The following is a 26,632-nucleotide window of genomic DNA, read 5'->3' as shown; positions in this document are numbered from 1 at the left end:
TCATGCAAGGTTCCACGTTAGGAGTTACGGACCAAGAAATGGATCTGGGTGTCGTCGTCGATAACACACTGAAACCTTCTGCTCAGTGTGCTGCTGTGGCTAGGAAAGCGAATAGAATGTTGGGTATTATTAGGAAAGGTATGGAAAACAGGTGTGAGGATGTTATAATGCCGTTGTATTGCTCCATGGTGCGACCGCACCTTGAGTATTGTGTTCAATTCTGGTCGCCGCATCAAGAAAGATATAGTAGAATTGGAAAAGGTGCAGCGAAGGGCGACTAAAATGATAGCGGGGATGGGACGACTTCCCTATGAAGAAAGACTAAGGAGGCTAGGGCTATTCAGCTTGGAGAAGAGACGGCTGAGGGGAGACATGATAGAGGTATATAAAATAATGAGTGGAGTGGAACAGGTGGATGTGAAGCGTCTGTTCACGCTTTCCAAAAATACTAGGACTAGGGGGCATGCGATTAAACTACAGTGTAGTAAATTTAAAACAAATTGGAGAAAATTTTTCTTCACCCAATGTGTAATTAAACTCTGGAATTCATTGCCGGAAAATGTGGTGAAGGCGGTTAGCTTAGCAGAGTTTAAAAAGGGGTTGGACGGTTTCCTAAAGGATAAGTCCATAAACCGCTACTAAACGGACTTGGAAAAATCCAAAATCCCAGGAATAACATGTATAGAATGTTTGTATGTTTGGGAAGCTTGCCAGGTGCCCTTGGCCTGGATTGGCCGCTGTCGTGGACAAGATGCTGGGCTCGATGGACCCTTGGTCTTTTCCCAGTATGGCATTACTTATGTACTTATGTAACAGCCAGAGTGGTCTCAGTACTGCAATCTCTGGGCTGGGTCGTCAATATAGCCAAAAGTCACCTGACCCCCTCTCAATCTCTAGGATATTTGGGGGTCTGGTTCGACACAGCCTCGGGGTTTGTCTTTCTACCTGACCAAAGGCAGTGCAAGCTTCAGAACCAGGTCCATCTGCTCCTGCAGATGCCTCGCCCGCGAGCTTGGGACTTTGTCCAGCTGTTGGGTCGATGACGGCCACCTTGGAAGTGGTGCCATGGGCGAGAGCACCCATGAGACCTCTGCAGATTGCCCTGCTTCAATGATGGTCTCCTATGTCCTAGGATTATCAACGCAGACTCGCGTGGCTCCCTGCGGCCCGCCTCAGTATGGAGTGGTGGCTCTCAGACAGCATACTGCGGCGAGGAATGCCGCTAGCGCTTCCCGATTGGTGCCTGGTGGTAACAGATGCCAGCCTGAAGGGCTGGGGAGCACATTGCCAGGGAAGCTATGCCCAGAGTCTGTGGACACCCGAGGAAATGGGGTGGTCCATCAATCGCTTGGAACTGAGAGCGATATTCTAGGCTCTTCTGGCCTTTCACAAGACTCTGGAGGGACTGGCTGTCAGAGTTCTGTTGGACAACACGACAGCAGTGGCCTACATAAATCATCAAGGTGGCACTCAATGCCAAGCACTGGCCGCAGGGGCCACTCAGATATGCCACTGTGCCGAGCTACATCTGCAGCTTCTGTCAGCGGCTCACATAGCAGGTCAGAGCAATGTGCAAGCCGATTTTCTAAGCAAGTATCAAATCGACCCTGCGGAGTGGGAACTGGCAGACGAAGTGTTCCTTCAGATTTGTGCCAAATGGGGAATGCCCGTAGCGGATCTTATGGCCTCAAGCACAAATGCCAAAGTCCCATCCTTTTTCAGCAGATGGAGAGATCCTCGTTCGGCGGGGTTGGATGCCTTGGCTCAACCCTGGCCTCCGGGCCTCCTGAATGTGTTCCCTCCTTGGCCCTTAATAGGGCGGCGACTCCTGCGAATTCGGCTTCATCAAGGAGTGATGATCCTCATTGCTCCGGATTGGCCCAGGCGGCCGTGGTATGCGGACCTCCGGCGGATGCTGATGGAGGCTCTCCTTCCCTTGCCTCTGGTACCGAACCTGTTGACGCAGGGCCCGGTGACCATGGAGGATCCATGTCACTTTGGTCTTACGGCATGGCTATTGAGAGGGCGCAATTGAGAGACGAGGGCTATTCTAACAAGGTCATCACCACTCTTGCAGGCCCGCAAGCGTTCCACTTCCGTGGCCTGTGCTCGGATCTGGTGCCAGTTTGAGGCTTGGTGTGCTGCTAAAGCGGACACACCCATGCGGGCTTCTGTCTCGCAGATACTTGACTTTTTGCAGGATGTTGTACAAAAAGGCTTGGCCTATAATTCCCTGCGTGTTCAAGTGGCAGCGTTGGCATGTATTTGGGGGAAGGTCTCGGCTCTCTCCCTGGCTGCGCATCAGGACATAGCACGGTTTATTAGAGGGGTGCTTCGGCTCCGGCCTCCCGTGTGGGCCCCTTGTCCGGCTTGGAACTTGGGGCTAGTATTAAAGGCTTTTCAGTGTTTGCCCTTCGAGCCGCTGAGGCGAGCTTCGGAGAAGGATGTGACTCTAAAACAGTCTTTTTGGTGGCCATTACATCGGCGAGACGGGTGTCTGAGCTCCAGGCGCTGTCCTGTCGAGACCCATTTCTGCAATTCTCAGAGTCCAGAGTAACGGTACGTACTGTGCCTTCCTTCCTGCCTAAGGTGGTTTCAGTTTTTCACCTAAACCAGCCTATTTTTCTGCCCTCCTTTACTAGGGAGGAGTTTCCGGAATCTTTTGGGCAGTTGCACCTTCTGGATGTGCGCAGGGCTCTGTTGCAGTATCTGCAGGTGTCAAATGCTTTCAGGACCTCTGATCACCTTTTTGTATTGTTGTCAGGTCCTCGCAGAGGGTCTCCAGCGTCTAAAGCCACTATAGCCCGTTGGCTTAAGGAAGCCATTTTTTCTGCATATCTGCTATCTGGCCGGCATCCACCTAACTCCTTTAAGGCACATTCCACAAGAGCGATTTCCTCCTCTTGGGCTGATACGGGAGCACTCTCTCTTCAAGAGATATGTAGTGCAGCTACTTGGGCTTCTAAGCTCTCTTTTGCCTGTCATTACAGGCTGGATGTGGCTGCCAGGAGGGACACGCTTTTTGGAGCACAAGTGCTTGCGCGTGGTGTGGCTTGTTCCTGCCCTATCTAGGGATTGCTTTGATACATCCCATTTGTAATGCATTCATCTGCTGCTGATGACAAAGAAGGGAAAATTAGGTTCTTACCTTGGTAATTTTCTTTCCTTTAGTCACAGCAGATGAATCCATGGTCCCTCCCTGATTGACTCTGTTTTGTGTTCAGTTTTTCCTGCAGACATGTTCCCTCATTGGGAGAAGTTGGAAAACAGTCTTCAGGATTTCTGTTCTACTACAGGAGGTTGAGTTCATCCCTCCTTTGTGTTATTGCTCCTGTTCTAGGGTGTTCATTCGCTGTGAGGAAAGTTCATGTTATGCTACTTTGTGGTTTAACACTGCTTTGGATGCTTCAAAATACTGAGAGGCAGATGGAGCTAGCCGTCCTAGAGGCACTATGGTTTTCAGGGTTCTCTATCTCCCCCTGCTGGTAGGTGGACACAACCCATTCGTAATGGATTCATCTGCTGTGACTAAAGGAAAGAAAATTACCAAGGTAAGAACCTAATTTTCCCTTCTCCTGCTCTGTTGCTATTTTCCCTGCTTCTCTTTTGAGTTGTGCTACAGCCCTGCTGTGCAGTAAAAAGTGAAACTGGTTTTAGTCTCTGCTACTTTCAACTCCTTCCTATCCACTTTATTGTACAGAAAAAAAGCTTGCATAATACCCTTTTGTACTTTACATAAAGCAAATAAGTTTTCCCCTTCACCTACCTTTCTATCAAAGCCAAGAATCAATTTCCCATGCAGTAAAAAGCATGTTTAAACCAGTGGGAAAAGTTGGCAGATAAGCTACCACAGACCTGCAGTATAGTTTTCAGTCCCAGTTTATCCTGATGCCAGGTTATAGCGCTTAGCTGGTAGCTAAGCTCTTAATATGTGTGGAATATTATCTGAAGGGTTTTTTTTTCTCCTTAAAGCCAATTAAAATTACTGTTGAGCTATACAGAAAGGATCCAGCAGGTCTTTTCTGCACATCTGATATATTCTGACCTCCTCTCTCTTTCCCGTCTGTTTAAAAAACAAAACAAAAAAAACCTCAGATACATTAAAGCAAAACATAAAAGAACAGTTGAGGGCAGTTTATGATTACATATGAGCTAAATGGCTAGTAGAAAATTGAGCCTTTGTGTGGAAAGTTTGCAAGTAAGTTATGTAAGTACCAGCTATTTTTCTCTTAAATTGTGATTTGTTGTTTGGGAGCTGTAGGCTTTTAACAGCTGAAGTAATCCTTTGGGGTTTTTTTTTTTTAAAGATGATAATCTTTTGTGATAATATAAAAGGGAAGAGTTTGCCTGGGAAAGTGTGTGTTAAGTACTTTGGGAACAGGATTCAAGAGGGAATCCATAGAATGTGAAAGGTTTAGTATTTTCGGCATTGCGGAGATAATTCATTTCAGTTCTGCCTGTGATTTGACCTAGACACTGTCAAGTCGTCTTTCTGTTCTTTCTGTTTGAGCCCTTGAAAACAACTGACACTACTAGTCTGTATCTCTTTTGACAGAGCTCTCTTGCTGAGACACTGGATAGCACTGGAAGTTTAGACCCTCAGAGGCTGGATATGATTTACACTATTGAAGATGTCCCTCCCTGGTATCTATGTATATTCCTTGGTTTACAGGTACATATTCTGTATATTCATGTGACCTGTTAGCAGATTTATAACTTAGAAATATATTTAAGCACATGATTAGACAGGCTTATCCATTTTACAGTGATTTCAGGTATTAATTACTCCAGAGACTCTATTTATTTATTGCATTTGTACCCCACATTTTCCCACCTATTTGCGGGCTCAATGTGGCTTACACAGTACCGTAAAGGCGTTTGCCAAGTCCGGTAAAGAACAGATACAAGGTTATGTTGTGTTCGAGTAGGTAGGTGTAGGTGTATTCCAGGCTCCTTTAAGGTAGAAAGGTTGTATATTGTCCAGTACGATCATTGGTTTAGTTGTGTAGCTTTATGTGGGGATTTACATTGGATCTGTAGGGTAGGCGATTTTGAAGAGGTTGGTTTTTAGTGATTTTCTTAAGTTTAGGTGGTCTTGGATTGTTTTCACTACTTTTGGGAGTGTGTTCCATATTTGTGCGCTTATGTAGGAGAAACTTGATGCATAGGTTGTTTTGTATTTGAGTCCTTTGCAAGTTGGGTAGTGGAGGTTTAGATATGTATGAGATGATCTGTTTCTGGTTGGTAGGTCAATAAGGTCTATCATGTATCCTGGGACTACACCATAGATAATTTTGTGGACCAGAGTGGAGATTTTGAAGGTGATCTGTTCTTTGATTGGAAGCCAGTGTGGCTTTTCTCGGAGGGGTTTGGCACTTTCGAAACGTGTTACCAAATATCAGCCTAGCCGCTGTGTTTTGGGCGGTCTGGAGTTTTTTAGTGAGTTGTTCTTTACATCCCGCATAGATTCCGTTGCAATAAATCTGCATGGCTTAGAACCATTGATTGTATTAGGTTTCAAAATGTTTCCCTCGGGACGTAAGTTTTCACATTGAGTAGAACATTTTCTTTGTTACGGAGTTTATTTGGCTCTCAAGAGTGAGGTTGCGGTCGAGTGTGACGCCCAGTATTTTGAGGCTGTCTAAGATAGGGGAGGGTGGTTATGGTTGTGGGTTTGTTCTTGTTGTGTTGAGAGGATGAGGCAATGTGTTTTTTTTCAGTGTTCAATTTCAGTTGGAATGAGTTTGCCCATGAGTCCATGATATTCAGACCTGCTTTGATAATTGGTTATTTCTGACAAGTCATGTCTGAAGGGAATGTATATTGTAACATCATCTGCATAGATGAACGGGTTGAGGCCTTGATTGGATAAGGCCTTTGCCAGTGGGATCATCAGTATGTTGAAGAGTGTTGGTGACAGTGGTGATACTTGAGGTACTCCGCAGACTGCTTTCCACGGTGATGATATGTTTGTATTTGATTTAACTTGGTATGTTCTGGAGGTTAGAAAACCCTTGATCCAATTGAGTATATTACCATCAATCCTGAAGTGGGCAAGGAGTCTTAGTAGTATATTGTGGTTTACCATGTCGAATGCGCTCGACTTGTCAAATTGGAGAAGACTTTATAGAGGTAGTTTTATAAAGTCATTTTCACACGTGTGGTCTCTTTTGTAATGCTAACCGGGTAAAAGTATGTGCCGTGCTATGATGGTGCATACTTTGTTGGCAAGCATGTTCAGGGGCAGAGGCTAGGCAGAGCTTGGATAAAGTTAACAAGTCTACATGAGGATGATGTAATAGGCTAATTAATCTACATATGTACTTACGAATTATAGGTATGAATATTTACTTCTGTTCTAGAGCAGGTGGAGATGTTCTTGCAAAATAGGCACACATAGGTTTCTGTTACTTAGCCTAATATTTTATCACATGTAGGTGGGTGCTTACCTGTGATAAAATATAAACCTAGATGGCAGAAACTGGGCCTAAATAGTGCTGCCTTACCCTGTTAAACCAGGTGTCCAATTATAAAATTATCCACCACAGGGACATTTTAAAACTCTGGGGGAATCTGCAGAAACATATCCAAGGGGAAATTTCTAGTTTCTTTTTGAAAATGCAGAACTTGTCTATCGTGGTCACAGAAGTACTCATGAACTATGAACTTTGCACTTTGCAGCAGGACCAAGTGTGCAGCTGAAACCACACACAAATTTCAGAATAAAATCCCTTGTGCCATTGGCTAGACCCATCCCTTTTTAGTACATATGAAAGTATTGGTGCCATAGAACAACACAAGTAATTTTACTCACAGAACTGGAGGGTGTTTTTCAGCCCCCTGCCTTATATAGATGACCTAGCTAAATGGTGATGAAAATTATCCTCCCTATTTTATGTAGCAGTTTTTTGGTGGTGTATTTCAAAATGTGTAGTTGTGATTTTTTTTTTTTTGTATAAGATAAGACTATTTTGCTTAGCAGTTATATTAAAGATTAACTTTTGTGAGCAAATCTCAGAGGTCTATTGTGTAAATGTCAGTTATCACTTTAACCTCAGCTCACCTTCCCAGCTGTGTTGTTTTTCTTAATGACTATTTCTGTATCTGTTACACTGTCTTACAATAGCTCGGTTGGCCCTGGTTTCTCCATTTCTTCTCACATAATACTTCATGTATTCTTTCACTCTGTGTGACCTTTTGATGTCTTTTTATGATTATATTTCACTCAGTGCACCTACTTGTGTGCATTCTCCCATTACATATTCTGCTGCTACCTGTCTTCAAGATCTCAGATACACTTGTCCCACCTGGACAGCACAGCCATTGCCAAAGCAACTACTCAATAGTAACCATGTTAATAAAGGGTAGTATTTTATTGTTGGAAAATGGTTTCTCCTTTTTAAACATGTGAAGTGAATGCTTGTTAACTTTGTAGGTGCTATGGTAACCATGGGTGTTTTTTTTTTCCCCTTTTTGTTGTGTTCCCAGCACTACCTGACGTGTTTTAGTGGCACTGTAGCTGTGCCTTTTTTGTTAGCAGAAGCTATGTGTGTTGGATTTGACCAGTGGGCCACCAGCCAGCTGATCGGGACCATTTTCTTTTGTGTGGGAATTACTACTTTATTACAGACAACTTTTGGGTGCAGGTGAGATTGCGAGTCTACAGGGTTTGTATCATTTATTTTTAGGTTTGGTCATTTCATGACCCACTGCTAACTCAATGCCATGTGTTTTATCAACTATGTAATTATGAGTGTTCATAGTACAAAAATATTAAGAATGGACATGGAGAGTCACATCAAAGGGCATTCCTTCATACTTTTCTAACTGATGAGGTCAGGCCCAGGTGTCTTATACTGGGAATTTGTTTTTGATGCATGGGGTCTACTGTACCCCTTCCTTACCTGAATTATTTTTTCCCCCGCACTGCTGCCTGCTGGTTTAAACATCCAACCTTCATTTTGAATGAAGGCCAGACAATGAGAGCGGTAATCCTCAGCAATCAAGCCTTAAGGGTAAAAGGCAGAATTTCTGAAAGCAGTTCTACTAGGTTTTCTCCAATTCATTTCTGTTTCTGTGCTGGAAAAAAAGGAGAGATGAAGAAAAGATCATTGTTTATTCAGCAGTTTGGTCACTTTTTCTTTTGCAGATTTAATGCAAAAGTATGAAAAGTATTTAACTTTTTCTCCAGACTACTATTGATATAGTATATGGCACTGACAGTTCACCACCATTGGAGCTTTTAGGTGCATATTAGGCAAATGTCTCTTGCATAGTATAGACATGGTAGATTAGCTTGGAGGCAAAGGGTGGATTTAAACTGTTACTTATAAGAATTTGCAGAAACATCGCTTTAGAATTATTTTTTTTGCCTTTCATCTAATGAATTTTTTTGGCCCAAGATACTACCAGATTAAAACTCCCCTTGCTTCAGAAACTTTATTTTTTGTTATTTTTGTTACATTTGTACCCCGCTTTCCCACTCATGGCAGGCTCAATGCGGTGGGCAATGGAGGGTTAAGTGACTTGCCCAGAGTCACAAGGAGCTGCCTGTGGTGGGAATCAAACTCAGTTCCTCAGTTCCCCAGGACCAAAGTCCACCACCCTAACCACTTGGCCACTCCTCCACTCCCTGAACAGATAAAACTGCTCCAGGTGGTGGCTGCGTCATAAACTGTTTTATAGGTGCATATACAGATGGGTAAAACATTAGTGTGCTTCATTGAAGACTCTGATTAAGGGTGTGCATCAGTGGATGCACTTTTCACAGCATGATCTGTGCTATGTCGACTCCAATTGCTTTCTGAGTCATTCAAAAAATATTTCATAAGTGCAGTGTTTTTTTTCCAAATTATGCCATAATGAGATTTGTCATAGTAATTACATGTCCTTATCCTTTCCCTGAGCATCTGCTGTGATCTTGGAGGGTGGGGTGAGGTGGGGTTTACTGCTTCTGTCACAGTGTTGACAGATAAGACTTTGTTCATACGGTCGTGATTGTGGGAGTGTAATTTCAAGAGGAGTAAAATTGGTATGGATAACATAGTAGTGGGAATGATAAATTTAATGAAGACTTTCTTCTGGTGTGCCTCAGCCCTAGCACTATTTTATTAAATGTTTGTATGTATGTACAGTGATGTGGAAAAGTATTTGCCCCCTCTTGATTTACCCTATTATTGCATATATGTCACACTGAATGGTTTCTGATCTTTAAACAAAATGTAATATTAGACATAGGAAACCTGAGTAAACGTAACAGTTTTTACATTGCATCATTTAAGGAATAAAGCTATCAAAAATCCATATCACCCATGTGAAAAAGTTACTGTCCTCTTATCCCTTCATGATCAAAAGCCCCGCGCTGTTCCAAACAGCGCTCTGGAACAGCGCGGGGCTTTACCGCACCGATGATCGGAAATAATGCATGCAAATTATCTTATCTTTGTATCATTCCATGGTGCAACCATACCTGGAATACTGTGTGCAATTCTGGTCACTACATCTCAAAAAAGATATTGTGGAATTAGAAAAGGTACACAGAAGGGTGACAAGAATGAAAAGGGGATGGGATGACTTTCCTATGAGGAATGGTTAAAGTGGCTAGGGCTCTTCAGCATGGAGAAAAGACAGCTGAGGGGGAGATATGATAGAGGTATACAAAATGAGTGGATTGGAATGGGTAGATGTGACTCGCTTGTTTACTCTTCCCAAAAATACTAGGACTAGGGGGCACACAATGAAGCTATAAAGTAGTAAATTTAAAGCAAATCAGAGAAAATATTTCTTCACCTCAATGTGTAATTAAACTCTAGAATTCATAGCCAGAGAACATGGTAAAAGCAGTTAACTTAGCAGGGTTTAAAAAAGGTTTGGATATCTTACTAAAACAAAAGTCCATAAGCCATTATTAAGATGAACTTGGGGAAAATCCACTGCTTATTTCTAGGATACTGCCAAACAAATGTAGACCTTCATTCTGTCGAGTATCAAAAATCGCAAACAAAATATACACAAAGTGTATGAATGCAAATGCAATAAATGTGGAGGCTAGGTAGTTAGTATAAAGTGAGGTAGAGTCTCATAAATTTGACACGGTAATATTTTTTCACTCAATAGGTGAATAACTGACTCGTGTTCATTGCTTAATCATTGACTCAGCCTCCACCGTCCTATCATTGATTTGTGACTACTAGCTAATGCAACACTCTCAATACAATCAAAATACCAACAACACTTATCTTAGGCAGGTTGGTGCACTCTTGAACCCCGACAGGTCCCCGTTTCGTATTGCCTTTATCACTGCCTCAAACGTATGTGTGTGTTTGTCGGGGACCTGTCGGGGTTCAAGAGTGCACCAACCTGCCTAAGATAAGTGTTGTGTGTATTTTGATTGTATTGAGAGTGTTGCATTAGCTAGTAGTCACAAATCAATGATAGGAATAGGACGGTAGAGGCTGAGTCAGTGATTAATCAATGAACACGAGTCAGTTATTCACCTATTGAGTGAAAAAATATTACCATGTCAAATATATGAGACTCTACCTCACTTTATACTAACTACCTAGCCTCCACATTTATTGCATTTGCATTCATACACTTTGTGTATATTTTGTTTGCTATTTCTAGGATAAGCAGCATAAAATGTATTGTACTGTTTTGGGGTCTTGCCAGGTACTTGCGACCTGGATTGGCCACTGTTGGAAACAGGATACTAGGCTTGATGAACCTTTGGTCTGTTCAGGTATGGCAATGCTTATGTTTTTAATAGTGGGCTAAGATTCCTCAATGTTTTTAATAGTGGGCTAAGATTCCTCAACAGTGATGTGAAAGACTGATATCAAATTATAGGAAGTGTTTGGTTGCAAATATTGCTGCTAAACGTGGTGCGACCGGTTATTAAGTTTAGGAGCCAGTTACTTTTTCACACAGGTTATATGTGTGTTGGATAACTAGATGGACCATTGGTCTGACCTAGTATGGCTGTTCCTTAAATAAATGACATAATAATTTAAAAACTATGTTGTTTGCTTAGGTTGCCTTTGGTACTATATTTTATTTAAAGATCAGAAACAATTTACTACGATATATATGCGATAATAGGGGAAATCAGGAGGGGGCAAAAACATTTTTCCACATCACTATACATGTGGGTGTGTATATGCATATATAATAAATGAATGAAACAGATGGTTCATTCGTTTTAGTAGTAGAAGAAGAAGAGTTGGTTTTTTTTCTAAGTGCTTCCTAATGTCAACTTTTCCTTTTAGTTTTGAATAAGGATCTTACATAAAGACTGGCTGACGCCTGTGAAATTCATCAGATGATCCTTTTCACTACTGTTGCCCTAGGCCAGACCAACCCTATCATCCCTGTTCTGGACATTTACTGATGCTACCTGCTGCAACCTGAACTGAGCACGTTTTTCACTCCCCCCCCCCCCCCCCCCCCCCACCTCCCAAATCAGTCTGAGCAGTCTTTCCCCTTTACCCCCTCTTACCTGGATCCCTGTGATCCCAGAGCCCTGCAGTAATCTGTTCTAGACTGCCTATATCTCTGGCTTCCTCTGGTCCCATGGCTCTCTGCTTCCTTGCAGCATCCACCAAACTTTGGTTCCCCACAGCCAGGGCAGTGAGTGCAGGTTGAAAGCAGACAGCCATCAAATCCACTGAAATTTCACAGTACACTGCACATAAGCACCCTGCCAGTCAATGACAGTTACCACTTCACAGAACACATGTATATTTATATTTAAAAATTTATAACGTATTATAGCTTGACAATGAGAACGATGAAATATTTCTCCGAGGACAAGCAGGCTGCTTGTTCTCACGACTGGGTGACGTCCGCGGCAGCCCCCACCAACCGGAAAGAAGCTTCGCGGGACGGTCGGCACGCAGGGCACGCCCACCGTGCATGCGCGGCCGTCTTCCCGCCCGTGCGCGACCGCTCCCGCCAGTTCCTTTTTTTCCGCGCCTGGAGAGAGTCGTGCCTTGCCGCTCTCTCTGTTCAGCCGCCGGATTGTTCGATCGCGTGTACGCTGATCGTGTGTTTTTCTATTTTTACTAACGGTTCGTTACCGCCCGGTTTCCTTTTACCAAAAAAAAAAAAGAAACCCTGCGCGTGTGGGGCACGCGCTCACTTTTTTCCCTCGCTTCCAGCGGGGCCGCCGCGTTGCGGCCTAGTGGCCGCACGGTCGTTTTGCTTTTTCGTGGTGTGATTTCAGCCACCATTGACGACTTTGACTTCGCCGACGCGATTTTTCCGTCGATGTCCTCGAAGGTCCCGAGTGGATTTAAAAAGTGTGGTCGCTGCGGCCGGCCGATCTCGCAGACCGACACCCACGCTTGGTGCCTCCAGTGCCTCGGGCCGGAGCACAATCTCAAGTCGTGTGCTTGTGTCTCGGTCTCCGGAAACGGACTCAGGTTGCGAGGCAAGTTCTACGGGACCGTCTTTTTGGAACTTGCGCCGGCCCCTCGACGTCGACCTCGAAGGCATCGGTATCGACGCCCGGTCCTTCGGTACCGGTATCGATGCCCGAGACATCGGCACCGATGGCAGCGACCCCAGGAGAACAGGTCCCGTCGGCCCGCCGGTCCTCCGGTGAGAGTGGGGGTGAGAGGCCGCGTGGGCAGTCGGCCCCGGTCACTCCCTCAGCTCGTGGGCCACGGGACCGAACCCTGTCTGACCCGGTACCTCGAGACCGAGGGGGATCGACCTTCTCCTCCTCCATGCCCTCCGGCGCCGGTGACGGGCATCGGAAAAAAGACAAAAAGCGTCGTCACCGGTCGCCCTCGGTGCAGCCCGATGTCGGAGAGGAGGCGACGCCGAAGCGTCACCGTCGAGAGGAGCGGTCTCCGTCGGTTGTGGAGGTACCGACGCGTCGGGATTCCGGCACCTCGGTGCCGTCTCCTGGCTCCCAGCAGCTTCTGGCACCGACACCCCTACCGGCCCCACCGCCTTTCCCGGCAGCGGGCCTGGACGAGTGCCTCAGAGCCATCCTTCCGGGGATCCTGGAAGGGCTGATGCGCCAGGCTGTGCCGGCGCCGGGGGTGCTTGCGCCCTCGGCGCCGATGACTGTGGCGCCGGCGAGCTCTAGCCTGGCGCCGGGGCCGTCGACACCGCCGCCGCTTGCGGTGCCGGTCTCGACCGCCACGCAGGTGGAGTCGACGTCGATGGAGGGAGCTCCGTCCCCGCCGGCGCGGGAGTCCACCGCTCGACGACACCGAGACCCTGGTGCCTCGACGTCGAGCCGGGCCCGGTTCAGGACTCAGCTACATGAGCTTATGTCCGACACCGAGGATGAGGACTCGTGGGGGGAAGAGGAGGACCCTAGATATTTCTCCTCAGAGGAGTCTACGGGCCTTCCCTCGGACCCCACGCCTTCACCGGAGAGGAAACTCTCACCTCCCGAGAGTCTCTCTTTTGCCTCCTTTGTGCGGGATATGTCTATCAGCATTCCCTTCCCCGTGGTCTCTGTGGAAGAGCCGAGGGCCGAGATGCTCGAGGTCCTCGACTATCCATCACCACCTAGAGAGTCCTCCACGGTGCCGCTGCACAATGTCCTAAAGGAGACGCTGCTTTGGAACTGGGTGCGACCATTAACTAACCCCACCATTCCCAAGAAAGCAGAGTCCCAGTACAGGATCCACTCTGACCCAGAGCTAATGCGGCCACAATTGCCCCATGACTCGGCGGTCGTGGATTCTGCTCTCAAGAGGGCACGGAGTTCGAGGGATACCGCCTCGGCGCCCCCGGGGCGGGAGTCTCGCACTCTGGACTCGTTTGGGAGGAAGGCCTACCAATCCTCCATGCTCGTGACCCGCATCCAATCATACCTGCTCTATATGAGCATTCACATGCGGACCTATGTGCAACAACTGGCGGACCTGGTCGAGAAGCTCCCGCCGGAGCAGTCCAGGCCTTATCAGGAGGTGGTCAGGCAGCTGAAGGCGTGCAGAAAGTTCCTGTCCAGGGGTATTTATGACACCTGTGACGTGGCATCTCGTGCTGCGGCCCAAGGTATAGTGATGCGCAGGCTCTCATGGCTGCGCGCCTCTGACCTGGACAACCGCACCCAGCAGAGACTGGCCGACGTCCCTTGCCGGGGGGATAACATTTTTGGTGAGAAGGTCGAGCAGATGGTGGACCAACTGCATCAGCGGGAAACCGCTCTCGACAAGCTCTCCCACCGGGCGCCTTCAGCATCCACCTCCACAGGTGGACGTTTTTCCCGGGCCCGGCAGGCTGCACCCTATTCTTTTGCGAAGCGTAGGTACAACCAGCCGGCCCGAAGGCCTCGTCAGGCACAGGGACAGCCCCAGCGCGCTCGTTCTCGTCAACAGCGTGCGCCTAAGCAGCCCCCTGCGCCTCCACAGCAAAAGCCGGGGACGGGCTTTTGACTGGATCCATGGGAACATAGCCGCCCTACAAGTGTCCGTACCGGACGATCTGCCGGTCGGAGGGAGGTTAAAATTTTTCACCAAAGGTGGCCTCTCATAACCTCCGACCAGTGGGTTCTCCAAATAGTGCGGTGCGGATACGCCCTGAATTTGGCCTCCCTGCCTCCAAATTGCCCTCCGGGAGCTCAGTCTTTCAGCTCCCGCCACAAGCAGTTACTTGCAGAGGAACTCTCCGCCCTTCTCAGCGCCAATGCGGTCGAGCCCGTACCACCCGGGCAGGAAGGGCAGGGATTCTATTCCAGGTACTTCCTTGTGGAAAAGAAAACAGGGGGGATGCGTCCCATCCTAGACCTGAGAGGCCTGAACAAATTCCTGGTCAAAGAAAAGTTCAGGATGCTTTCCTTGGGCACCCTTCTGCCAATGATTCAGAAAAACGATTGGCTATGTTCCCTGGATTTAAAGGACGCATACACTCACATCCCGATACTGCCAGCTCACAGACAGTATCTCAGATTCCGCCTGGGCGCACGGCACTTTCAGTATTGTGTGCTGCCCTTTGGGCTCGCCTCTGCCCCACGAGTGTTTACAAAGTGCCTCGTGGTGGTGGCGGCGTATCTACGCAAGCTGGGAGTGCACGTGTTCCCATATCTCGACGATTGGCTGGTCAAGAGCACCTCGGAGGCAGGAGCCCTCCGGTCCATGCAGTGCACTATTCAACTTCTGGAGCTGCTGGGGTTTGTGATAAATTACCCAAAGTCCCATCTCCAGCCTACTCAGTCTCTGGAATTCATAGGAGCGCTGCTGAATACCCAGACGGCTCAGGCCTACCTTCCCGAAGCGAGGGCTACCAATCTCTTGGCCCTGGCTTCGCAGACCAGAGCGTCTCAGCAGATCACAGCTCGGCAGATGTTGAGACTTCTGGGTCATATGGCCTCCACAGTTCATGTGACTCCCATGGCTCGTCTTCACATGAGATCTGCTCAAGGGACCCTAGCTTCCCAGTGGTTTCAAGCCACCGGGAATCTAGAAGATGTCATCCGCCTCTCCACCAGTTGCCGCACTTCACTGCTCTGGTGGACCATCCGGACTAATTTGACCCTGGGACGTCCATTCCAAATTCCGCAGCCCACGAAAGTGCTGACGACGGATGCATCTCGCCTGGGGTGGGGAGCCCATGTCGATGGGCTTCACACCCAGGGTCTGTGGTCCCTCCAGGAAAAGGATCTGCAGATCAACCTCCTGGAGCTCCGAGCGATCTGGAACGCACTGAAGGCTTTCAGAGATCGGCTGTCCTGCCAAATTATCCAAATTCGGACAGACAATCAGGTTGCAATGTATTACGTCAACAAGCAGGGGGGCACCGGATCTCGCCCCCTGTGTCAGGAGGCCGTCGGGATGTGGCGTTGGGCGTGTCAGTTCGGCATGCTCCTCCAAGCCACGTACCTGGCAGGCGTAAACAACAGTCTGGCCGACAGACTGAGCAGAGTATTGCAACCGCACGAGTGGTCTCTCCATGCCAGAGTGGTACGCAAGATCTTCCGAGCGTGGGGCACCCCCTCGGTGGACCTTTTCGCCTCTCAGACCAACCACAAGCTGCCTCTGTTCTGTTCCAGACTTCAGGCACACGGCAGGCTAGCGTCGGACGCCTTTATCCTTCATTGGGGGACCGGCCTCCTGTATGCTTATCCTCCCATACCTTTGGTGGGGAAGACCTTACTGAAGCTCAAGCAAGACCGCGGCACCATGATGCTGATAGCGCCCTTTTGGCCCCGTCAGATCTGGTTCCCTCTTCTTCTGGAGTTGTCCTCAGAAGAACCGTGGAGATTGGAGTGTTTTCCGACTCTCATTTCGCAGAACGACGGAGCGTTGCTGCACCCCAACCTTCAATCCCTGGCTCTCACGGCCTGGATGTTGAGGGCGTAGACTTCGCTGCGTTGGGTCTGTCTGAGGGTGTCTCCCGGGTCTTGCTTGCCTCTAGGAAGGATTCCACTAAAAAGAGTTACTTTTTCAAGTGGAGGAGGTTTGTCGTTTGGTGTGAGAGCAAGGCCCTAGAACCTCGTTCTTGCCCTGCACAGAACCTGCTTGAATACCTTCTGCACTTATCAGAGTCTGGCCTCAAGACCAACTCAGTAAGGAATCACCTTAGTGCGATTAGTGCTTACCATTATCGTGTGGAAGGTAAAGCCATCTCTGGAGAGCCTTTAGTCGTTCGATTCATGCGAGGCTTGCTTTTGTCAAAGCCCCCTATCAAGCCTCCTACAGTGTCATGGGATCTCAACGTCGTCCTCACCCAGCTGATGAAACCTCCTTTTGAGCCACTGAATACCTGCCATCTGAAGTACTTGACCTGGAAGGTCATTTTCTTGGTGGCAGTTACTTCAGCTCGTAGGGTCAGTGAGCTTCAAGCCCTGGTAGCTCATGCTCCGTATACCAAATTTCATCACAACAGAGTAGTGCTCCGCACCCACCCAAAGTTCCTGCCGAAGGTGGTGTCGGAGTTCCATCTTAACCAGTCAATTGTCTTGCCAACATTCTTCCCCAGGCCGCATACCCGCCCTGCTGAACGTCAGTTGCACACATTGGATTGCAAGAGAGCATTGGCCTTCTACTTGGAGCGGACACAGCCCCACAGACAGTCCGCCCAATTGTTTGTTTCTTTCGACCCTAACAGGCTAGGGGTCGCTGTCGGGAAACGCACCATCTCCAATTGGCTAGCAGATTGCATTTCCTTCACTTACGCCCAGGCTGGGCTGGCTCTTGAGGGTCATGTCACGGCTCATAGTGTTAGAGCCATGGCAGCGTCGGTGGCCCACTTGAAGTCAGCCACTATTGAAGAGATTTGCAAGGCTGCGACGTGGTCTTCTGTCCACACATTCACATCACATTACTGCCTCCAGCAGGATACCCGACGCGACAGTCGGTTCGGGCAGTCGGTGCTGCAGAATCTGTTTGGGGTGTAAATCCAACTCCACCCTCCAGGACCCGAATTTATTCTGGTCAGGCTGCACTCTGTTAGTTGTTCTTCGTAGGTCAATTTCTGTTATACCCTCGCCGTTGCGAGGTTCAATTGACCTGGGTTCTTGTTTTGAGTGAGCCTGAGAGCTAGGGATACCCCAGTCGTGAGAACAAGCAGCCTGCTTGTCCTCGGAGAAAGTGAATGATACATACCTGTAGCAGGTGTTCTCCGAGGACAGCAGGCTGATTGTTCTCACCTACCCTCCCTCCTCCCCTTTGGAGTTGTGTGTTTCATCTTTTGCTAGTCATTCAACTGGCGGGAGCGGTCGCGCACGGGCGGGAAGACGGCCGCGCATGCGCGGTGGGCGTGCCCTGCGTGCCGACCGTCCCGCGAAGCTTCTTTCCGGTTGGTGGGGGCTGCCGCGGACGTCACCCAGTCGTGAGAACAATCAGCCTGCTGTCCTCGGAGAACACCTGCTACAGGTATGTATCATTCACTTTCCATGGGCAGATTTCTCTTGTTATGGACAGAATCTGCTATCTCTGACTTCCTTGTCATCAGCAGCAGATGAATCCATTAACTGATGGGTTGTATCCACCTACCAGCAGGTGGAGATAGAGAACACTGAAAAACCATAGTTCCTCTTGGACGGCTAGCCCCAACTGCCTTAAGTATTTCTCCATCTCCCAGCAGGTGTGGACATCGTTTGATCAGCTCCTTGGTTTCTGCCTGGGGTGGCTCCTGTGCTTTGCCAGTTGAGCAGGGGTGTTGTGGCTGGTGGAGCCTAATTTAAAGGCATATAGGTTCGCCCTTTCCCTGCCTTACCCATTCCTCCCGCCTCCTGGAGTCCCTCTGTTGTTGACTGCCTCCAACATTTCCTCACAGCGTTAAAAAAAAAAAAAAAAGCGCGCTTTTACTGCGTGGCTGTTCTGAGGCTTTTTCCAGAGATTCTGGTTCTGTGCAGCTTGACCGGAGCTCGTTGACTCGGTCTTCTGAGGTGAGAGTGGTGCCCAGCTCCTCCGGGGAGGTCCTGCGGACGACGTTCTGAATGGGGTAAGTTTTGGTGCGAAGCCGCCATTTTATTGCCATATTTCCGTCCAGTCGGGCGATTGGCTGCTGAGGGAGTTAAGCGCTGCTCCCGTTGTGGTAAACGCAGATCAGCAGCGGGGCTGTGTAAAACGTGCTCCTTACACGCTCACGCTAGTATGAGCATGGCAGGCGGTTTCTTCCCGCTCGATGGAGCTGGCAGCGGGCACCATTTTGGAAGCACCGCATGTCTCGACCCTCGCAGTTGCGGAGGAATCTGAGTGCAGGAGGACGCCTCGTTTAGAGGCTGCCAGAGGAGCTCCTACATCCGTTTCTCCTAATTCGGAGGCGGAGGGCCAGGGTGAGTTTTTCTCCCCTGAGTTTGTGCTTTTAACGCATAAGGCATTCATGCTGACAAGAGCTGTGCCACAGGTGTCTGACACTACGTTGCCTCCTGGTTTTCCTCCGGGTGCTGAGGCCCCGGGGATGGCTTAAGATGTTATTTCCTCCCCCGAGCGTTGGAAACACGCTAAACATAGACGGGTAAATTCCCCGTCTGAATGTGGCGCATATCTCCCCCCCCCCTCCCCCCGTTGTCGGGCTGTGGCGAGTCTGAGGGATCTGGCAGGCCCTCAGGGACGGATGATCCAGAGGAGGGTGCCTGTTTGCCACTGGATTTGGATGATCCCAATGCGGTTTTGATTTTCCATCGCAACAAGCTGCCAGCTCTCATTACTGACGCCTTGCAGGCCCTCTCGGTTGATGATCCTGCTGAAGGCGAGGCCTCCTCTGTTAATCTTAGGATGGCAAGTTCTAAGAAGCCTACTCGGGCCTTTCCGGTGCATGACTCCATCCAAGAGCTTATTTCTGCTCAATGGTCTGACCCTGATGGGCCGTTGAAAGTGGCCAGGGCTATGGGTCAGCTTTACCCTCTGCGTGAGGAGCACGGCCTCTTTGGGGATGCCTGAAGTGGATGCATAGGTCACGGCGGTGACAAAAAAAGACCACCCTCCCAGTAGAAATTGCGGGCCTTCCCTTGAGGGCGTCTATTTGCAGTTCCTATGCAGTGCGGGCATGTCTTTCCTGGCTACAGCAGGCAGTGGAACAGCCTGCCGATGGGTGCGGGTACCCTTTCTGAGGTGGCCCCCCTGGATGGAGTCGGCCCGGTCATTTTTGGCTGACGCCCTTTATGATCTGGTCAGAGCTTCGGCTAAACAGATGTCTATGGCGGTTTCTGCCCGCCGCCTTCTTTGGCTACGGCATTGGGCGGCTGACATGGCTTCTAAGCAAAGGCTGGTGAGGCTACCCTTTCAGGGCCTCCTGTTATTTGGAGAGGAATTGGAGAAGATTGTGAAAGACCTGGGGGACTCTAAACCCCAGTGGTTACCTGAGGATAGGCTGAGGCCTTCTTCCAAAGGTTCTGTGTTTCCCTCCTCTTCCAGACCTTGCTTCCGTGAAGCTCGCAGTATCGCCCGGGCGCTCTGCTGGGTTTTCTCAACGTACCCGTTTTCATCAGAGGAACTCCTTTCACTCGGACAAGTGTTCCGCAGGGGCCGGGTCAAGGCCAGGAGTTCAGGGCGTCCTCCACAATGATGGGACACCGGTCCACTCCTCCATTCCTGCAATAGGAGGACGTCTTTCCCTCTTTCTAGAGGAGTGGACCAAGATTACCTCGAATCAGTGGGTCCTGGACCTGATCAGAGAAGGTTACCGACTGGAATTCGGTGCCCCGGTGAGAGATGTGTTTGTGGAGCCCCGATGCGGCACTGCTGTAAAACGGGCGGCAGTAGAGGAGACCTAACAAGTCTTGCTGCACCTCGGAGCGGTAATCCTTCTGCCAAACGCGGCTGCAGCCACTATTCCATTAATTTTGTCGTGCCTCGAACAGGCGGGTCTTTCAGACCGATCCTCGACTTACGAAGAGTCAACGAGGCCCTCAGCGTACGACATTTTCACATGGAAACCCTGCGCTCTGTCATTGCGGCGGTTCAGCCAGGAGAGTTTCTCACGTTTCTGGACCTAAAAGAAGCATATTTGCACATTCCTATCTGGCCTCCACACCAGCGGTTCTTCCGCTTTGCAGTGTTGGGAAAACATTTCCAGTTTCGGGCCTTGCCTTTCGGCATAACCACAGCTCCCCGTACCTTCTCCAAGGTAATGGTGGTCGTAGCTGCCTGCCTCAGGGGAGAGGGTATCAGAGTTCACCCTTATCTCGACGACTGGCTCTTCAGTGTGGATTCGGCAACCGAGAGTCGTCTTGCCACAGCCAGAGTGGTGGCAGTCCTGCAGGCGCTAGGCTGGGTGGTTAATATACCCAAAAGTCACCTGACCCCCTCTGTCTCTCAAGTATTTGGGGGTCCGGTTTGACACTGCATCGGGATTTGTCTTTTCTCCCCGACCAAAGGTGGTGCAAGCTTCAGAATCAGGTCCGTCTGCTCCTACGAATGCCTCGCCCACGAGCTTGGGACTTTGTCCAGCTGCTGGGGTCGATGACGGCCACCTTGGAGGTGGTGCCTTGGGCAAGAGCGCATCTGAGGCCTCTGCAGATTGTCCTGCTTCAACAATGGTCTCCGATGTCCCAGGAATATCAGTGCAGACTAACGTTGCTCGCTGCGGCCCGGCTCAGTTTGGAGTAGTGGCTCTCCGACAGGGTGCTGCGCCAAGGAATGCCTCTTGCGCTTCCTTCTTGGTGCCTAGTGATAACAGATGCCAGCCTTCTAGGCTGGGGAGCGCATTGCCAGGGAAGCTATGCTCGGTCTGTGGACCCCCATGGAAGCAGGGTGGTCCATCAATCGCTTGGAACTGAGAGCGATATTCCAGGCTCTTATGGCCTTTCAAAAGACTCTGAAGGGGCTTGCTGTCCGGGTTCTGTCAGACAACACGACAGCGGTGGCATTCATAAATCGTCAGGGAGGCACTCAGTGCAGGGCCCTGGCTGCGGAGGCTGCTCAGATTTGCCACTGGGCCAAGCTACACCTGCAGCTTCTGTCAGCAGCTCACATAGCAGGTCAGAGCAACGTGCAAGCCGATTTTCTCAGCAGGCATCAAATCGACCCGGCGGAATGGGCACTGTCAGAAGAAGTTTTTCTTCAGATTTGTGCCAAATGGCGGACTCCCGGAATGGATCTAATGGTGGCAAGTGCAAACGCCAAAGTACCTCACTTTTTCAGCAGAAGGAGAGATCCTCATCGGTGGGGGTGGATGCTGTGGCTCAACCCTGGCCCTCGGAGCTCCTGTATGTGTTCCCTCCTTGAACCTTGATAGGGCGAGTCCTACTGCGGATTCAACAGCATCGAGATTTGGTGATTCTCATCGCTCCAGATTGGCCAAGGCGTCCGTGGTATGCGGATCTCCGCCGGATGTTGGTGGACGCTCCGGTGCATTTGCCTCTGGTGCCGAACCTGTTGGTTCAGGGTCCAGTGTCAATGGAGGATTCTTGCTGATTTGGCCTTGCGGCCTGGCTATTGAGAGGGCGCAATTGAGAGACAAGGTCTACTCTAACAAAGTCATCTCCACTCTCTTACAGGCCCGCAAGCGATCCACCTCTGCAGCTTATGCTCGGATCTGGCGCAAGTTTGAGGCGTGGTGTGTTTCAAAGGCGATCACACCCACGCGGGCTACAGTCTCGACAGTGCTGGACTTTTTGCAGGAGGGCTTACAAAAAGGCCTGGCTTACAATTCCCTGCGGGTGCAAGTGGCAGCATTATCATGCTATTGAGGGAAAGTCGCTGGCTTGTCCCTTGCTGCCTATCTGGACATTGCCCGATTTCTCAGAGGGGTGCTTAGGCTCAGTCCTCCTGTCCGGTTGCCCTGTCCGGCCTGGAACCTGGGGATGGTGTTGAAGGCTCTTCAGTGTTTGCCCTTTGAGCCACTTAAGCGAGCTTCGGAGAAGGATGTGACTCTCAAGACAGTGTTTTTGGTGGCCATTACATCAGCTAGACGCATGTCTGAGCTGCAGGCGCTGTCCTGTCGGGACCCTTTTCTGCAATTCTCGGAGTCCGGAGTAATGGTACGTACAGTGCCTTCCTTCCTTCCTAAGGTGGTTTCAGCGTTTCATCTGAACCAGCCCAATTTTCTTCCTTCCTTTTCTAGGGAAGCGTTTAAGGCGCATTCCACGAGAGCGATTTCCTCCTCGTGGGCTGAAACGGGTGCACTCTCTCTTCAAGAGATCTGTAGTGTGGCTACTTGGGCTTCTCATCTCTCATTTGTCCGGTATTATAGGCTGGATGTTGCCGCGAAGCAGGGCGCTATTTTTGGAGCACAAGTGGTTGCTCGCGGTGTGGCCTGTTCCCACCCTAAGTAGGGATTGCTTTTGTACATCCCATCAGTTAATGGATTCATCTGCTACTGATGACAGGGAAGGGAAAATTAGGTTCTTACCTTGGTAATTTTCTTTCATTTAGTCACAGCAGATGAATCCATGATCCCTCCCTGTCTGACTTCTTTTTTTTTTTTTTTGTTCAGAACTTTTATGCAGATATAGATCTCATTGGGAGAAGTTGGATACCAGTTCTACTACGGAAGGTTGAGTTCATTCATACCTCCTTTGTATGGTTATTGCTCCTGTTCTGGGGCGTTTGTTCACTGTGAGGAAAGTTTATGTTGTTATACCTTTATGGTTCACTCTGCTTTGGAAATCTCAAATACTGAAGGCAGTTGTGACTAGCCGTCCAAGAGGCAGTATGGTTTTTCAGTGTTCTCTGTCTCCACCTGCTGGTAGGCGGATACAACCCATCAGTTAATGGATTCATCTGCTGTGACTAAAGGAAAGAAAATTACCAAGGTAAGAAACTAATTTTCCCTTTTGTTTGTTCTGTAGGTTACCCCTCTTTCAGGCCAGCGCGTTTGCATTCTTAGCCCCTGCTAGAGCAATATTGAACTTGGAGAAATGGAAGTGCAATGCTACAGGTAAAGGCATTCTGTGTGGTTCTGCCATTTAAATTCCTGGAGTGTTAGATCTCTTCAGGTTTTCCTTCTAGCCTTTTGCCAACAGGGGATCCCAAATGAACCTGGGGAAAGGATGAGGGAAAGTGTCTGTCTGGAACAAGAATGAGCCTGATCATTCTTAACTGCTACTGACCTGTTTCTCCTTCTGTGAAAGAAATCGTCTATGGAGAGAAGTATAGAATTTTGGAGGGTTTCCCAAATCATGTCCAATGAGCAGAGATCTTCTGTTTCTTTAATGTTCCAAGGTGCTGCTTCTGGGTGGTACCCATTAAGGGACAGTGTGAAATATTCACTATTAATTTTTCAAAAGAAAAGAATAGTGATTTACTATAAACTATTTCATACAGCTTGTCCTTCCCTTGCTCTTATTGCAGTCTTCTGAATCTCAACATCCGTTTCTTCTTAAATGATCATGCACATGTAAGACTGTAAGAGGAATAGCTGCCTGGTTTTTGTAAGTGCATTAAGAATGATATTTTCAAGTTAATAAATACTTTATGGTACTTATACATGTTCAGACATGCAGGCTTTACTGTCTTTTAAGCAGGAGAATTTTTCATGCTGTTTCATTTGGGTAACCAGGTCTTGCATTACTTTGTTACACTATTTGCGTTTTGCACACACGTCTAATGTAGCCATTGGTACAGGAATTTTCTTAAAATATTCTCAAATGGAGTCTCTTTAGGGTCTGCCACCATGATGGTTTTCTGTTCTACAAGTTTTTCAGTAGATTTCAAAAATCAAAGGCATCTTGTTCCTCAGGACTGCAGAAATATGTTCTGCTCCTACCTTTGTCTTCACTTCCTGTTCTTACTGTCTTATCTTTATATCCCGACTGCTCCGTCTTGTCCAGATGTACTCCATTCTCCTAAATCTCTAATCCTTTTCATCATACCAGACTAGTCCAGATTATATGGGTTATGTCCATTTACCAGCAGAAGGAGACAGAAAAAAATAGTTCCAAGTAATTCACTCCTTAAGGGTATCGTGCAGCCTGTAATGTTTAGTATTTTTCTCCATCTCTAAGTGGATGGTTGATGGGACTGTGCAGTGCTTTTGTGGTGACTTTCAGCCAGCTCCTGCCTCTGTTCCCTCTGAGTGTCAGGAGAGCAGGGGGTTTCCTCTCAGAGGACTGTACTTTACTGCAGCTATAAATGGAGCTGGGTGGTGCTGGTTTCCCCCCCCCCCCCCCCCCCCCCCCCCCTCCCCTCTTTAGCAGTTAGAGGAGTTTCTGCAGCATTATTTAAAAAAAATTCTGCTGTTTGTGTGTGAGATGTGGAGGAGTAGCCTAATAGTGCAGCAGGCTTTGATCCTGGTAACCTGGGTTCGATTCCCACCTCAGCTCCTTGTAACCTTGAGCAAGTCTCTTATCTTTGTCCCAAGAACAAAAGAAATTTAGGTTGTGAGTCCTCGATGGACAGAGAAGTACCTGCATATAATGTGTACAGTGCTACATACGTCTAGTAGTGCTATAGAAATAATTAGTAGTTGTGTGCATCTTATTTCAGGGACCTTTTTCTACCAGTAAGTCCTTCGTTGATCTCTTACTGTTAGGGCTCCAATGGTCATGGTGTAGGGTGCTGACTCGTTCCTCATTTCCTTCCCACATTTTGTTTTCTGGTTGCAGATGTTTCAACCCATGGAACTTTCTGTGTTTTTGTGTAGCTTATGTTATTCCTCTGGAATTGTCTTTCGGCGTTCACTGGGTTGGACTATGAGTGTGGCTGCTATTGCATGGGGCTCCATCCTTCTACCTGTGACTTGGCTTTCAGTCTCCTGGCACTACCTCATTGCATGGGGCTCCATCCTTCTACCTGTGACTTGGCTTTCAGTCTCCTGGCACTACCTCATTGCATGGGGCTCCATCCTTCTACCTGTGACTTGGCTTTCAGTCTCCTGGCACTACCTCCTTGCATGGGGCTCCATCCTTCTACCTGTGACTTGGCTTTCAGTCTCCTGGCACAATCTCCCGGCTCCAGGGTGTTGTTTCCCAGATGTGCAAATGCTCGCTTTGGACCGACTCTCCCTAGATGGTATGTGGTGTCTGACTCCACTTTTTTTTCTGAGTGTTTGGTCAGCGGTATTCCACTTTATAGACTGCGCCTTACTGCTAGGCTCAGTTCAGCTCATTATTGCCTGAGGCGTGTGTTGCCAGACTTGCATTCTGGCACTCGGTGCTTCAGGACTCTTGGGCCAGGCTAGCATTTATTCCTGCCTACGGAATCTACTCCTTTAGTTTATCTGGACCTTGCAACCAAGCTTGCTGCCTCTTCTACTCCTGGGTGTGAGTGCTGCCTTTTCAGGCAGAATTTTGGTGTACAGCAATATTTCCCAATGTTCAGCTCGTCATGCCTTCTTGTCCTTAGTGCCCATATCGGGTCTATTGTTTGCACTGTCCTGTTCCACGATTATTCAGAAGCCTGGTAGGCTTCCTGCCACCACTTATTTTTCTTTTCAGAGTTCTTCACTGGTGGCACATTTTGTGGGCAGTTTCTGCTTGCTACATGCACTGGGTTTCCTTTCACCCTGATGGTTTTGCTGCCTTCTCAGGGTGGATGTGTCGAGTATGCTGGATGTTCTACAGGCTTTACATGTGTTTGTCTCAGCGACAGTCAGTTTGTGGCTGCAGAGGTTCTCTTCGCCATTCAGCATGGGGATGTGCCACAAGAAAAAAAAGTCAGCATCATTTTGGTGTTTAATTGGCTGTATCGGCTGTATTAGCCTGTAAGGCTTACATTCTGGGCGTGTCTAGTCGGCTGCATGCCATTCTTGCATATAGGAGTAGTGTCATTCCTGTATGTTTCTTCTGAGGCCCTCTCCTGTTTGCCAGATAGGGGATGCAGCTGCAGTAGCCCCATGCTTTGGGGGGCCATGGCTTCCTTCCCGTGTTTTGTTTATTTTTCATCCTTGGTTGGGGCCTATGCCTTTTCTGGTCTAAGCAGCGCATTTCATCATTGTCTCTGCTTTAATACTCCATCGCTGTCTGTTCAGGGCAATATTTTTCACTGGTCTTAAATCAACACTAGTGGTCAATGGGGAGTGGTTTCTATGCTGTCTGTATAGCAGTCTCGTCGTTGAAGGTAACCTTGCAACTCTGACTCAATGTGGGGAGCACAGCTCCATTGTGGAGCTACATTATGGACAGTGGGCACTGCCCCATTGTGGAGTATAGACTGCTGTTTCATTGTGCTGGGGGAGCACAGCTCTGTCGTGGAATATTCTGACATCTCCATTGCTGCATAAGATGTGCAACTCTTCCACTGGATATTGTATTCTCCAGAATGATGTGTAGGGCACTGAGCCA

The 26,632-nt window shown here is 48.6% G+C and overlaps 1 protein-coding gene across 4 annotated transcripts in view; it reads left to right on the top strand.

The window, feature by feature from the left end:
- The window catches only part of SLC23A2 (solute carrier family 23 member 2), a 326,193-nt gene that overhangs the window by 185,193 nt on the left and 114,368 nt on the right, over positions 1–26,632 (top strand). For all 4 annotated transcript variants that reach the window (XM_030201843.1, XM_030201844.1, XM_030201845.1 and 1 more), the window contains 3 exons: positions 4,556–4,672; positions 7,489–7,646; positions 23,201–23,289. In XM_030201843.1, the coding sequence (XP_030057703.1) occupies positions 4,556–4,672; positions 7,489–7,646; positions 23,201–23,289 (364 nt within the window). The remainder of the gene's footprint in view (positions 1–4,555; positions 4,673–7,488; positions 7,647–23,200; positions 23,290–26,632) is intronic.

Source organism: Microcaecilia unicolor, chromosome 4 (assembly GCF_901765095.1).
Source record: "Microcaecilia unicolor chromosome 4, aMicUni1.1, whole genome shotgun sequence".
In the NCBI taxonomy this organism is placed as follows: Eukaryota; Metazoa; Chordata; class Amphibia; order Gymnophiona; family Siphonopidae; genus Microcaecilia; species Microcaecilia unicolor.
The sequence above is the reverse complement of the archived record's forward strand: the minus strand, read 5'-3'. Positions and strand labels throughout refer to the sequence as shown.